Source organism: Salvelinus alpinus, chromosome 2, assembly GCF_045679555.1.
Source record: "Salvelinus alpinus chromosome 2, SLU_Salpinus.1, whole genome shotgun sequence".
Taxonomy (NCBI): Eukaryota; Metazoa; Chordata; class Actinopteri; order Salmoniformes; family Salmonidae; genus Salvelinus; species Salvelinus alpinus.
In genome coordinates, this window is record NC_092087.1 from 98290328 (window position 1) to 98305118 (window position 14791).

Below are 14791 nucleotides of genomic sequence, written 5' to 3' on the forward strand. Positions count from 1 at the left end.
CTCAGGTAACACTACTAGAACACGTGGAGCAGGACAGGTAAGAGAGGAGAATGTTTACCTCAGGTAACACTACTAGAACACATGGAGCAGGACAGGTAAGAGAGGTCATTTGTAGGTTGTAAAAGAAGAGAACTATCATTAATGTCTCTTAAACCTCTCTCTCTCTGTCTCTCTCTCTGTCTCTCTCTCTCTGTCTCTTTCTCTGTCTCTCTCTGTCTCTCTCTCTCTTTCTCTCTCTCTTTCTCTGTCTCTTTCTCTCTCTGTGTTTCTCTCTGTCTCTTTCTCTCTCTGTGTCTGTCTCACTCACTCACTCACTCACTCACTCACTCACTCACTCACTCACTCTCACTGTCTCCCCTCATTCTGTGTCCCAGGGAGACGAGGGAGAACGTGATCCTGCTGAAGGAGGAAACGGAGGGATTGAGATGTAAGGTAGAACGGATGGAGAAGATGAAAGAGGAGATGGTGAACGTGGAGCTGGAGAAGGAGGTGTGACCTGTTAGTGTGTTTTAAATGTGAAACAGAGCTGGAGAAGGAGGTGTGTGACCTGTTAGTGTGTTTTAAATGTGAAACAGAGCAGGAGGAGAAACATTTGCATTATACTGTCTGTTCTAATTAATGGTGGTTCTGATACACAACTGAAAAGGAAACTTTTTTTTTTATTTTTTTTTTACTTGGTGAACAATTAACAAATCTCAGGGTTTGAAACAATCTGCTTAATAGTTGAATTTGTAAATGTGAAACCTTGAATCCCTACACCCTGGTGTGTAATCTTGTTCCTTTCTCCTCCAGAAACTGTCTCAGAAACTGCAGGCCTGGGAGAACCTGGGGCAGTCTACTGGACTCAACATAAGGTCAGCTGGCATGTCTCTGTCTGCAGTATAATATGTCACCACTGGGTGGAGCTCTGGAGTCATGAAAAATACTGGTGCCTCATTCTCTCTGTGAAGAGAGAGTGACGTTTTATGATTTGTTTACCTTATGCCTGCTGTGTGTGTGTGTGTGTTCTGTGCTGAAAGCCCATAATGACAGAATGATTGCATGTTTCCATATGAGAAGGGAAGCACATCAGACACATTACAATCACTGCACTGCATCTAACACACACACTATATTTGTCTCTCGTGACTTCCCCAGCGTTTGATGTACACTGAGGGGCCAGATTATTAGGTACATCACCTTGTTCACCTAAATAGATGGCTCCTACAGACAGTGAGTCATGCTATAGAAAGCAGGCAGACGGGCATCGAGGCATTCAGTTACTGTTCTATTGAACGGATGGGAGAACGAGGGACCTGAGAGACTGAGCCTGGGTGGTGTGGTCGTCACTGCCTGGTGCACCAGATCCAGTGTCTCAAACATGGCTGTACCTAATAAACTGTGTCAATTTTATGTTAAATGGGTTTTCTCGTTCTCTCTCCCACACGATTCTCTCACATGGCATTACTCCCCCCCACTCACCTTGACATTGCTCTTGATGTTCTTAGGCTTGTGTGCGGCTGCTCGTTTCACGCGTTTCAGCACTCGGTGGTCCCGTTCTGTGAGCCTGTGTGGCCTACCACTTCGCTGCTGAGCCGTTGTTGCTCCTAGAAGTTCCCACTTCACAATAACAGCACTTACAGTTGACCGGGGCTGCTCTAGCAGGGCTAAAATATGACAAACTGACTTGTTGGAAAGGTGGCATCCTATGACGGTGCCACGTTGAAAGTCCTTGAGCTCTTCAGTAAGCCCATTCTACTGCCGATGTTTGTCTATGGAGATTGCATGGCTGTGTGCTCGACTTTATACACCTGTCAGCAACGGGTGTGACTGAAATAGCCGAATCCACTAATTTGAAGGGGTGTCCACATACTTTTGTATATGTATGTATATATACAATACCAGTTAAAAGTTTGGACACACCTACTCATTACTATGTTCTACATTGTATAATAGTGAAGACATCAAAACTATGAAATCACACACATGGAATCATGTAGTAACCAAAAAAGTGTTAAAATATATTTTAGGTTCTTCAAAGTAGCCACCATTTGCCTTGATGACAGCTTTGCACACTCTTGGCATTCTCTCAACCAGCTTCATGAGGAATGCTTTTTCAACAGTCTTGAAGGTATCCCCACATATGCTGAGCACTTGTTGGCTGCTTTTCCTTCACTCTGCGGTCCAACTCATCCCAAACCATCTCAATTGGGTTGAGGTTGGGTGATTGTGGAGACCAGGTCATCTGATGCAGCACTCCATCACTCTCCTTCTTGGTCAAATAGCCCTTATACAGCCTGGAGGTGTGTTTGGGGTCATTGTCCTGTTTGAAAACCAAATGATAGTCCCACTAAGCGCAAACCAGATGGGAAGGCGTATCGCTGCAGAATGCTGTGGTAGTGTTAGTGGAATTAAATAATTCCTACAATATACTCATTAATTAAATTCAAACTGTCTATTTATAAGAATTTGTAAGATACTTATTAACATAAAATAGACAGGATACAGTCATATTAAAAGTAGATAATAGTGTTTATTCTCGGAGCAAGCTCCCATTTGATCATAAACACAGACTTATATACAATATATGACGTCATAGGTTACAGAATGCGTCTCATTGTCCTAATCAAATAGAAAACAGGTTCAAAAGTTCATTCTAACCTCACAGGGCACTCACATGAAACACTATATAATCATTTATCCTGAAGGCTCACTATAATTGATTACCACTTGAGCAGACAACTCAAGATAATGAAAGACCTAAAAAGTGACCCACAGCCTTATCTAAACATCTCAGGGCTAAGTTGGGTCAGTTCAACCAGAGTTTAATGACCCTTTCTGCTTACTTTATAACCCACAACACAAATCTCTTTTCACCAGGCATGCAGAGTTCAATTTGTTATATTTTTTATCTAAAGCTAGAATTTGTTTTAACTATTTATTAACAAAATTCCTAACAGGTAGGAAGTGTTAAGTGTGCATTGAATTCTAAATATATCACAGTGTCACCAGCAAAGCACCGCCACACCTCCTCCTCCATGCTTCACGGTGGGAACCACACATACAGAGATCATCCGTTCACCTACTCTGCGCCTCACAAAGACACGGCGGTTGGAAACAAAAATGGCAAATTTGGACTCATCAGCAAAGGACAGATTTCCACCGGTCTAATGTCCATTGCCCGTGCTTCATGGCCCAAGCAAGTCTCTTCTTATTGGTGTCCTTCAGTAGTGGTTTCTTTGCAGCAATTTGACCATGAAGGCCTGATTCACACAGTCTCCTCTGAACAGTTGATGTTGAGATGTGTCTATTACTTGAACTCTGAAGCATTTATTTGGGCTGCAATCTGAGGCTGGTAACTCTAATGAACTTATCCTCTGCAGCAGAGGTAACTCTGGGTCTTCCTTTCCTGTGGCGGTCCTCATGAGCCAGTTTCATCATAGCGCTTGATGGTTTTAGTGACTGCACTTGAAGAAACTTTCAAAGTTCTTGAAATTTTACGTATTGTCTTAAAGTAATGATGGACTGTTGTTTGTCTTTGCTTATTTGGGGTGGCAGGTAGCCTAGTGGTTAGAGCGTTGGAGTTGTAACCGAAAGGTTGCAAGATCGAATCCCCGAGCTGACAAGGTAAAAATCTGTCTTTCTGCCCCTGAACAAGGCAGTTAACCCACTGTTCCCTGGTAGGCCGTCATTGTAAATAAGAATTTGTTCTTAACTGACTTGCCTAGTTAAATAAATAAATACAATTTGAGTTGTTCTTGCCATAATATGGACTTGGTCTTTTACCAAATAGGGCTATCTTCTGTATATCTTCTGTATTCTGTATACCTTGTCATAACACAACTGATTGGCTCAAACGCATTAAGAAGGAAAGAAATTCCACAAATTAACTTTTAACAAGGCACCTGTTAATTGAAATGCATTCCAGGTGACTACCTCATGAAGCTGGTTGAGAGAATGCCAAGAGTGTGCAAAGCTGTCATCAAGGCAAAGGGTGGCTACTTTGAAGAATCTCAAATATAAAATCTATAAAATAAAAAAATAAAATAAAAAATGTTTGGTTACTACATGATTCCATATGTGTTATTTCGTAGTTTTGATGTCTTCACTATTATTCTACAATGTAGAAAATAGTACAAATAAAGAAAAACCCTTGAATGAGTAGGTGTGTCCAAACTGTTGACTGGTACTGTGTGTGTATACACACACATATGTGACATTTATCTAAACTAGATTTACATTTTTCTGTGACTAGTTGTCTGTCTGTCCGTCTTCTCACTTTCTCTCTGTGGTTGTCACTCTGTCTTCGGTCTCTATTTTATATTTTCACATTTTGGAAGATGCTGTAGACCAGTGATTCCCAACCAGTGTGTCGAGACGAGCTCTCGGGTGTGTCTCGACGAGCTCTCGGGTGTGTCTCGACGAGCTCTCGGGTGTGTCTCGACGAGCTCTCGGGTGTGTCTCGACGAGCTCTCGGGTGTGTCTCGACGAGCTCTCGGGTGTGTCTCGACGAGCTCTCGGGTGTGTCTCGACGAGCTCTCGGGTGTGTCTCGACGAGCTCTCGGGTGTGTCTCGACGAGCTCTCGGGTGTGTCTCGACGAGCTCTCGGGTGTGTCTCGACGAGCTCTCGGGTGTGTCTCGACGAGCTCTCGGGTGTGTCTCGACGAGCTCTCGGGTGTGTCTCGACGAGCTCTCGGGTGTGTCTCGACGAGCTCTCGGGTGTGTCTCGACGAGCTCTCGGGTGTGTCTCGACGAGCTCTCTGGTGTGTCTCGACGAGCTCTCTGGTGTGTCTCGACGAGCTCTCGGGTGTGTCTCGACGAGCTCTCGGGTGTGTCTCGACGAGCTCTCGGGTGTGTCTCGACGAGCTCTCGGGTGTGTCTCGACGAGCTCTCGGGTGTGTCTCGACGAGCTCTCGGGTGTGTCACAAAATATTTCCTGATCTTGATACATTGTTTTAAAAACATGACCTCCTTAATGTGACCTGTGGGATGTTGACTTGGGCCCACCAGTCAGATAACACATTGAATGTCACGTGGTTCCATCTGTCTGGTTGATTCAAGTCCAGTGTTCTCAAGCTGTTACATTATTATCATCTGAGAAGTTGGTGCATCACAATCACACGTCATTTGTATTGTTTTTACTTCTGTCTGTGAACCATTAGGATATTCTGATTTAAGCTCAGCCAGTCATTTATTTGTTAATATATACTGTATGTCTCTGGGCGTAGCTGGACCACAGCCTCTGCTATAGAAACAAACAGTGCTTCGTGTCCACGGTTTTTATCTGAGATATATTCGGAGGGTTTTCTAGCCCAGATTTGCGGAATGCTCTTAAAGGGGTACACACGAATTAACCATCATGAATTAGGTTAATAAACCCTATTTAAGGTTTCTCACAGAAAATAGTTTTTTTTCTTCAGTTTGGATCAGATGAGAAGGAGGTAAATATACTGAACAAAAACATAAACACCACATGCGATAATTTAATCGATTTTTACTGAGTTACAGTTCATATGAGGAAATCAGTCAATTTAAATAAATTCATTAGGCCCTAATCTATGGATTTCACACGACTGGGAATACAGATATGGACCTGTTGGTCACAGATGCCTCACAATGGGAATCAGGATCTCGATAGGGTATTTTCGTGCATTCAAATCGCCATTGGAAAAATGCAATTGTTTTCATTGTCCGTAGCTTTATGCCTGCCTATACCATAACCCCACCGCCACCATGGGGCGCTCTGTAAACAACGTTGACATCAGCAAACCGCTCGCCCACACAGCGTCATACATACGGTCTGCGGTTATGAGGCCGGTTGGATGTACTGCCAAATTCTCTAAGTTGATGTTGGAGGCGGTTTATGGTACAGAAATGAACATTCAATTCTCTGGCAACGGCTCTAGTGGACATTCCTGTAGTCATCATGCTAATTGCACGCTCCCTCAACTTGAGTCGTCTGTGGCAGTGTGTTTGACACGACTGCACATTTTAGTGGCCTTTTATTTGTCCCCAGCACAAGGTGCACCTGTGTAATGATCATGCTGTTTTAATCAGCTTCTTGATATGTCACACCTGTCAGGGTGGATGAATTATTATACAATTTGATAGAAATCAGCTTTGTTTTTGTGCGTATGGAACATTTCCTGTGATCTTCTAGTTCAGCTCATGAAACATGGGAGCAACGCTTTACATGTTGAGTTTCTCTATATCTCTGTTCAGCGTAACGTTAATAACCTGTCACGGTGGATAGAAGGTCAGTAACCACTGCTCTGGACTGTATCATATGAGGAGAAGGGAGGCTGGTGGAACTCATTTAATAGTTAGTCTTTAAGGACTTGGAAGAATAGAAGCTTCCGGAGAGTTTAGATTCAGCAACCATACCAAACGGCACCCGATTCCCTCTGGGCCCTGGTCTACAGTAGTGTACTATACAGGGAATAGGGCTCTGGTCTATAGTAGTGTTCTATATAGGGAATAGGGCTCTGGTCTATAGTAGTGTACTATATAGGGAAAAGGGCTCTGGTCTATAGTAGTGTTCTATATAGGGAATAGGGCCCTGGTCTACAGTAGTGTACTATATAGGGAATAGGGCCCTGGTCTATAGTAGTGTACTATATAGGGAATAGGGCCCTGGTCTATAGTAGTGTACTATATAGGGAATAGTGCCCTGGTCTACAGTAGTGTACTATATAGGGAAAAGGGCTCTGGTCTATAGTAGTGTTCTATATAGGGAATAGGGCCCTGGTCTACAGTAGTGTACTATATAGGGAATAGGGCCCTGGTCTATAGTAGTGTACTATATAGGGAATAGGGCCCTGGTCTATAGTAGTGTACTATATAGGGAATAGTGCCCTGGTCTACAGTAGTGTACTATATAGGGAATAGGGCCCTGGTCTACAGTAGTGTACTATATAGGGAATAGGGCCCTGGTCTATAGTAGTGTACTATATAGGGAATAGGGCCCTGGTCTATAGTAGTGTACTATATAGGGAATAGTGCCCTGGTCTACAGTAGTGTACTATATAGGGAATAGGGCCCTGGTCTATAGTAGTGTACTATATAGGGAATAGTGCCCTGGTCTATAGTAGTGTACTATATAGGGAATAGTGCCCTGGTCTACAGTAGTGTACTATATAGGGAATAGGGCGGCTCTGGTCTATAGTAGTGTACTATATAGGGAATAGGGCGGCTCTGGTCTATAGTAGTGTACTATATAGGGAATAGTGCCCTGGTCTATAGTAGTGTACTATATAGGGAATAGTGCCCTGGTCTATAGTAGTGTACTATATAGGGAATAGGGCTCTGGTCTATAGTAGTGTACTATATAGGGAATAGGGCTCTGGTCTATAGTAGTGTACTATATAGGGAATAGGGCCCTGGTCTACAGTAGTGTACTATATAGGGAATAGGGCTCTGGTCTATAGTAGTGTACTATATAGGGAATAGGGCCCTGGTCTATAGTAGTGTTCTATATAGGGAATAGGGCCCTGGTCTATAGTAGTGTACTATATAGGGAATAGGGCTCTGGTCTATAGTAGTGTACTATATAGGGAATAGGGCCCTGGTCTACAGTAGTGTACTATATAGGGAATAGGGCTCTGGTCTATAGTAGTGTACTATATAGGGAATAGGGCCCTGGTCTATAGTAGTGTTCTATATAGGGAATAGGGCCCTGGTCTATAGTAGTACCACTATATAGGGAATAGGGCTATGGTCTATAGTAGTACCACTATATAGGGAATAGGGCTCTGGTCTATAGTAGTGCACTATATAGGGAATAGGGCTCTGGTCTATAGTAGTGCACTATATAGGGAATAGGGCTCTGGTCTATAGTAGTGTACTATATAGGGAATAGGGCTCTGGTCTACAGTAGTGTACTATATAGGGAATAGGGCCCTGGTCTACAGTAGTGTACTATATAGGGAATAGGGCCCTGGTCTATAGTAGTGTACTATATAGGGAATAGGGCCCTGGTCTATAGTAGTGTACTATATAGGGAATAGGGCCCTGGTCTATAGTAGTGTACTATATAGGGAATAGGGCTCTGGTCTATAGTAGTGTACTATATAGGGAATAGGGCCCTGGTCTATAGTAGTGTACTATATAGGGAATAGGGCTCTGGTCTATAGTAGTGTACTATATAGGGAATAGGGCCCTGGTCTATAGTAGTGTACTATATAGGGAATAGGGCCCTGGTCTATAGTAGTGTACTATATAGGGAATAGGGCTCTGGTCTATAGTAGTGTACTATATAGGGAATAGGGTGCTACTTGGGATACCGACAGTGTTGGTTAATTGAGCTACTGTAGCGTCTAGGTCCATCAGTTAATCTTTAGGACTGGAGACAAGCACTTTGACAAGCTGTGTGATCTCTTTAGAACCCACCCATCTGTCTGTTCCCTCACACTAATGAGTCCTCATCTTTTCTCTATTGCTCTCTTCCCTCTGTCCTCCTCTCTCCTCCACCCCTGCTCTCTCTTCCCTCTGTCCTCCTCTCTCCTCCACCCCTGCTCTCTCTTCCCTCTGTCCTCTTCTCTCCTCCAGCCCTGCTCTCTCTTCCCTCTGTCCTCCTCTCTCCTCCACCCCTGCTCTCTCTTCCCTCTGTCCTCCTCTCTCCTCCACCCCTGCTCTCTCTTCCCTCTGTCCTCTTCTCTCCTCCAGCCCTGCTCTCTCTTCCCTCTGTCCTCCTCTCTCCTCCACCCCTGCTCTCTCTTCCCTCTGTCCTCCTCTCTCCTCCACCCCTGCTCTCTCTGTCCTCTTCTCTCCTCCACCCCTGCTCTCTCTGTCCTCTTCTCTCCTCCACCCCTGCTCTCTGTCTCAGCAGGGTAGGATGTTGACATGTGGTTTATCAGAATGTCTAATACATAACGTCTGTCTCTGATCTCTCTGGATAAACAGGCAGTGTGTTAACCCTGTGTTTATCAGAATGTCTAATACATGACGTGTGTCTCTGATCTCTCTGGATAAACAGGCAGTGTGTTAACCCTGTGTATATCAGAATGTCTAATACATAACGTCTGTCTCTGATCTCTCTGGATGAACAGGCAGTGTGTTAACCCTGTGTATATCAGAATGTCTAATACATAACGTCTGTCTCTCTGATCTCTCTGGATAAACAGGCAGTGTGTTAACCCTGTGTATATCAGAATGTCTAATACATAACGTCTGTCTCTGATCTCTCTGGATGAACAGGCAGTGTGTTAACCCTGTGTATATCAGAATGTCTAATACATAACGTCTGTCTCTCTGATCTCTCTGGATAAACAGGCAGTGTGTTAACCCTGTGTTTATCAGAATGTCTAATACATGACGTGTGTCTCTCTGATCTCTCTGGATGAACAGGCAGTGTGTTAACCCTGTGTATATCAGAATGTCTAATACATAACGTCTGTCTCTGATCTCTCTGGATGAACAGGCAGTGTGTTAACCCTGTGTATATCAGAATGTCTAATACATAACGTCTGTCTCTCTGATCTCTCTGGATAAACAGGCAGTGTGTTAACCCTGTGTATATCAGAATGTCTAATACATAACGTCTGTCTCTGATCTCTCTGGATGAACAGGCAGTGTGTTAACCCTGTGTATATCAGAATGTCTAATACATAACGTCTGTCTCTCTGATCTCTCTGGATAAACAGGCAGTGTGTTAACCCTGTGTTTATCAGAATGTCTAATACATGACGTGTGTCTCTCTGATCTCTCTGGATGAACAGGCAGTGTGTTAACCCTGTGTATATCAGAATGTCTAATACATAACGTCTGTCTCTGATCTCTCTGGATAAACAGGCAGTGTGTTAACCCTGTGTATATCAGAATGTCTAATACATAACGTCTGTCTCTGATCTCTCTGGATAAACAGGCAGTGTGTTAACCCTGTGTATATCAGAATGTCTAATACATAACGTCTGTCTCTGATCTCTCTGGATAAACAGGCAGTGTGTTAACCCTGTGTATATCAGAATGTCTAATACATAACGTCTGTCTCTGATCTCTCTGGATGAACAGGCAGTGTGTTAACCCTGTGTATATCAGAATGTCTAATACATAACGTCTGTCTCTGATCTCTCTGGATGAACAGGCAGTGTGTTAACCCTGTGTATATCAGAATGTCTAATACATAACGTCTGTCTCTCTGAGCTCTCTGGATGAACAGGCAGTGTGTTAACCCTGTGTTGTGTCCCCTACAGGACACCAGAGGATCTGTCCAGAGAGGTGATTCAGATCCAACAGCGAGAGATCGCTGTCAAACAACACAACTACACTCTCACCAGCAGGTAACACACACATCATGATGCTCAATCAGCTTCTTGATATGCCACACCTGTCAGGTGAAAGGATTGATTATCTTGGCAAAGGACAAATGTTCACTAACAGGGATGTAATATTTGAATAGAAAATGAGAGAAATAAGGATCATTTCTGGGATCATTTACTTCAGCTCATGAGACCATCACTTTACGTGTTGCGTTATATTTTTGTTCAGTGTAGTTAGCGTGCTATAGAACTATAGGTATCAGATGCTATGTTTAGTTAGCGTGCTATAGAACTATAGGTATCAGATGCTATGTTTAGTTAGCGTGCTATAGAACTATAGGTATCAGATGCTATGTTTAGTTAGCGTGCTATAGAACTATAGGTATCAGATGCTCTGTTTAGTTAGCGTGCTATAGAACTATAGGTATCAGATGCTCTGTTTAGTTAGCGTGCTATAGAACTATAGGTATCAGATGCTCTGTTTAGTTAGCGTGCTATAGAACTATAGGTATCAGATGCTCTGTTTAGTTAGCGTGCTATAGAACTATAGGTATCAGATGCTATGTTTAGTTAGCGTGCTATAGAACTATAGGTATCAGATGCTCTGTTTAGTTAGCGTGCTATAGAACTATAGGTATCAGATGCTCTGTTTAGTTAGCGTGCTATAGAACTATAGGTATCAGATGCTCTGTTTAGTTAGCGTGCTATAGAACTATAGGTATCAGATGCTCTGTTTAGTTAGCGTGCTATAGAACTATAGGTATCAGATGCTCTGTTTAGTTAGCGTGCTATAGAACTATAGGTATCAGATGCTCTGTTTAGTTAGCGTGCTATAGAACTATAGGTAACAGATGCTCTGTTTAGTTAGCGTGCTATAGAACTATAGGTATCAGATGCTCTGTTTAGTTAGCGTGCTATAGAACTATAGGTATCAGATGCTCTGTTTAGTTAGCGTGCTATAGAACTATAGGTATCAGATGCTCTGTTTAGTTAGCGTGCTATAGAACTATAGGTATCAGATGCTATGTTTAGTTAGCGTGCTATAGAACTATAGGTATCAGATGCTCTGTTTAGTTAGCGTGCTATAGAACTATAGGTATCAGATGCTCTGTTTAGTTAGCGTGCTATAGAACTATAGGTATCAGATGCTCTGTTTAGTTAGCGTGCTATAGAACTATAGGTATCAGATGCTCTGTTTAGTTAGCGTGCTATAGAACTATAGGTATCAGATGCTCTGTTTAGTTAGCGTGCTATAGAACTATAGGTATCAGATGCTCTGTTTAGTTAGCGTGCTATAGAACTATAGGTATCAGATGCTCTGTTTAGTTAGCGTGCTATAGAACTATAGGTATCAGATGCTCTGTTTAGTTAGCGTGCTATAGAACTATAGGTATCAGATGCTCTGTTTAGTTAGCGTGCTATAGAACTATAGGTATCAGATGCTCTGTTTAGTTAGCGTGCTATAGAACTATAGGTATCAGATGCTCTGTTTAGTTAGCGTGCTATAGAACTATAGGTATCAGATGCTCTGTTTAGTTAGCGTGCTATAGAACTATAGGTATCAGATGCTCTGTTTAGTTAGCGTGCTATAGAACTATAGGTATCAGATGCTCTGTTTAGTTAGCGTGCTATAGAACTATAGGTATCAGATGCTCTGTTTAGTTAGCGTGCTATAGAACTATAGGTATCAGATGCTCTGTTTAGTTAGCGTGCTATAGAACTATAGGTATCAGATGCTCTGTTTAGTTAGCGTGCTATAGAACTATAGGTATCAGATGCTCTGTTTAGTTAGCGTGCTATAGAACTGTAGGTATCAGATGCTATGTTTAGTTAGCGTGCTATAGAACTATAGGTATCAGATGCTCTGTTTAGTTAGCGTGCTATAGAACTATAGGTATCAGATGCTATGTTTAGTTAGCGTGCTATAGAACTATAGGTATCAGATGCTCTGTTTAGTTAGCGTGCTATAGAACTGTAGGTATCAGATGCTCTTAAGTTTTTACTTCCTGTAGCTTTCTTCAGAGTAGCTCTAAGATATGTTTGAATTTATTTCCTCCTCCTCTACCGTGATCACCTGCCCCCTCTTCCCAGCTCCCCCTCTCTATCATGTCCACCTCTCCCCCTCCCCACCCCTCATGTGTCCAATACAGTATCTCCCCACCCCTCATGTGTCCAATACAGTATCTCCCCACCAGTATCTCCCCACCCCTCGTGTGTCCAATACAGTATCTCCCCACCCCTCGTGTGTCCAATACAGTATCTCCCCATCCCTCATGTGTCCAATACAGTATCTCCCCACCAGTATCTCCCCACCCCTCATGTGTCCAATACAGTATCTCCCCACCCCTCGTGTGTCCAATACAGTATCTCCCCACCCCTCGTGTGTCCAATACAGTATCTCCCCACCCCTCGTGTGCCCAATACAGTATCTCCCCACCCCTCGTGTGTCCAATACAGTATCTCCCCACCCCTCGTGTGTCCAATACAGTATCTCCCCACCCCTCGTGTGTCCAATACAGTATCTCCCCACCCCTCGTGTGTCCAATACAGTATCTCCCCACCCCTCGTGTGTCCAATACAGTATCTCCCCACCCCTCGTGTGTCCAATACAGTATCTCCCCACCCCTCGTGTGTCCAATACAGTATCTCCCCACCCCTCGTGTGTCTAATACAGTATCTCCCCACCCCTCGTGTGTCCAATACAGTATCTACCCACCCCTCGTGTGTCCAATACAGTATCTCCCCACCCCTCATGTGTCCAATACAGTATCTCCCCACCCCTCATGTGTCCAATACAGTATCTACCCACCCCTCATGTGTCCAATACAGTATCTCCCCACCCCTCATGTGTCCAATACAGTATCTACCCACCCCTCATGTGTCCAATACAGTATCTCCCCACCCCTCATGTGTCCAATACAGTATCTCCCCTTCCCGCGTGTGTCCAATACAGTATCTCCCCACCCCTCATGTGTCCAATACAGTATCTCCCCACCCCTCGTGTCCAATACAGTATCTCCCCACCCCTCGTGTGTCCAATACAGTATCTCCCCACCCCTCGTGTGTCCAATACAGTATCTACCCACCCCTCGTGTGTCCAATACAGTATCTACCCACCCCTCGTGTGTCCAATACATTATCTCCCCACCCCTCGTGTGTCCAATACAGTATCTCCCCACCCCTCGTGTGTCCAATACAGTATCTCCCCACCCCTCGTGTGTCCAATACAGTATCTCCCCACCCCTCGTGTGTCCAATACAGTATCTCCCCATCCCTCGTGTGTCCAATACAGTATCTCCCCACCCCTCGTGTGTCCAATACATTATCTCCCCACCCCTCGTGTGTCCAATACAGTATCTCCCCACCCCTCGTGTGTCCAATACAGTATCTCCCCCTCCCTCGTGTGTCCAATACAGTATCTCCCCACCCCTCGTGTGTCCAATACAGTATCTCCCCACCCCTCATGTGTCCAATACAGTATCTCCCCACCCCTCGTGTGTCCAATACAGTATCTCCCCACCTCTCATTATCTCTATCATGTCCACCTCTCCCCCTCCCTCCCCCAGTTTCCCTTCTTCCCCACCTCTCCACCCCCCCCTCCCCACCTCTCCCCCCCCTCCCCACCTCTCCCCCTCCCTCTCTCCCCTCCTTCCACCTCTCCACGTCCTCCCCCAGTAGTGTGGGTTTGATCTAAATAGTCAGACAGCTAATTAGACTCATCTTGACTTCGTTAGTACCGCTTCACTAAACCCCAGCATAGAGGTGTGTGTTTCTGTGTGTGTGTTTCTGTGTGTGTGTGTGTGTGTGTGTTTCTGTGTGTGTGTGTGTGTGTGTGTGTGTGTTTCTGTGTGTGTGTTTCTGTGTGCGTGTGTTTCTGTGTGCGTGTGTGTTTGTGTGTGTGCGTGTTTGTGTGTGTGTGTTTGTGCTAGTCGTTAGCTAACGAGCTACCCTCTCTTGATCCATACGGAGATAATTATGAAATATAACACTGTTTAGAAGCACTAGATAACGAGGAGAGATGGAGTGCAGGGGGAGGGGGAGGACAGGGAGGATATCTCTCCTTCCTCTGTGTTCACTTCCCTCCACTGATTTGAAAGGAAATGAGGTTTAAGAACCATGTTGGAAGCTTCCTCTTGTTCATTCCTCCCGATCCAATGCTGTAGGATTAGTGGGAAGCTTCCTCTTGTTCATTCCTCCCGATCCAATGCTGTGAGATTAGTGGGAAGCTTCCTCTTGTTCATTCCTCCCGATCCAATGCTGTAGGATTAGTGGGAAGCCGTGAACAAGTGCACACTTACGGACAATGTATTATTATTGGCACGCACACATTAAGAGAGAGGGGGGATTTAGACTCCCTCTCTCCTCCCCTTGTCCTTACCCCCCCCCCCCCTCCACTGACCTCCAGGGGGAGCTGTTGTCGCTATGTTCTAAAGCTCTCTCCTCTCCCCCCCCTCCCCCCAGCTGTAGGTCGGTGGAGCGGTCTAAGACTGACCTCCAGGGGGAGCTGTTGTCTCTACGTTCTGAAGCTCTCTCCTCCCCCCCCCCTCCCCCCAGCT

General features: G+C 44.5%; 1 protein-coding gene across 6 annotated transcripts in view; it reads left to right on the plus strand.

The window, feature by feature from the left end:
• Positions 1-14791, plus strand: part of LOC139568371 (mitotic spindle assembly checkpoint protein MAD1-like) — a 122202-nt gene that overhangs the window by 25710 nt on the left and 81701 nt on the right. For 5 of the 6 annotated variants that reach the window (XM_071390148.1, XM_071390149.1, XM_071390150.1 and 2 more), the window contains 3 exons: positions 375-489; positions 793-854; positions 10170-10256. In XM_071390148.1, coding sequence (XP_071246249.1) covers positions 375-489; positions 793-854; positions 10170-10256 — 264 coding nt within the window. Of the gene's footprint in view, positions 1-374; positions 490-792; positions 855-10169; positions 10257-14791 lie in introns of those variants that run through there. The other variant, XM_071390153.1, reaches the window with a different exon arrangement.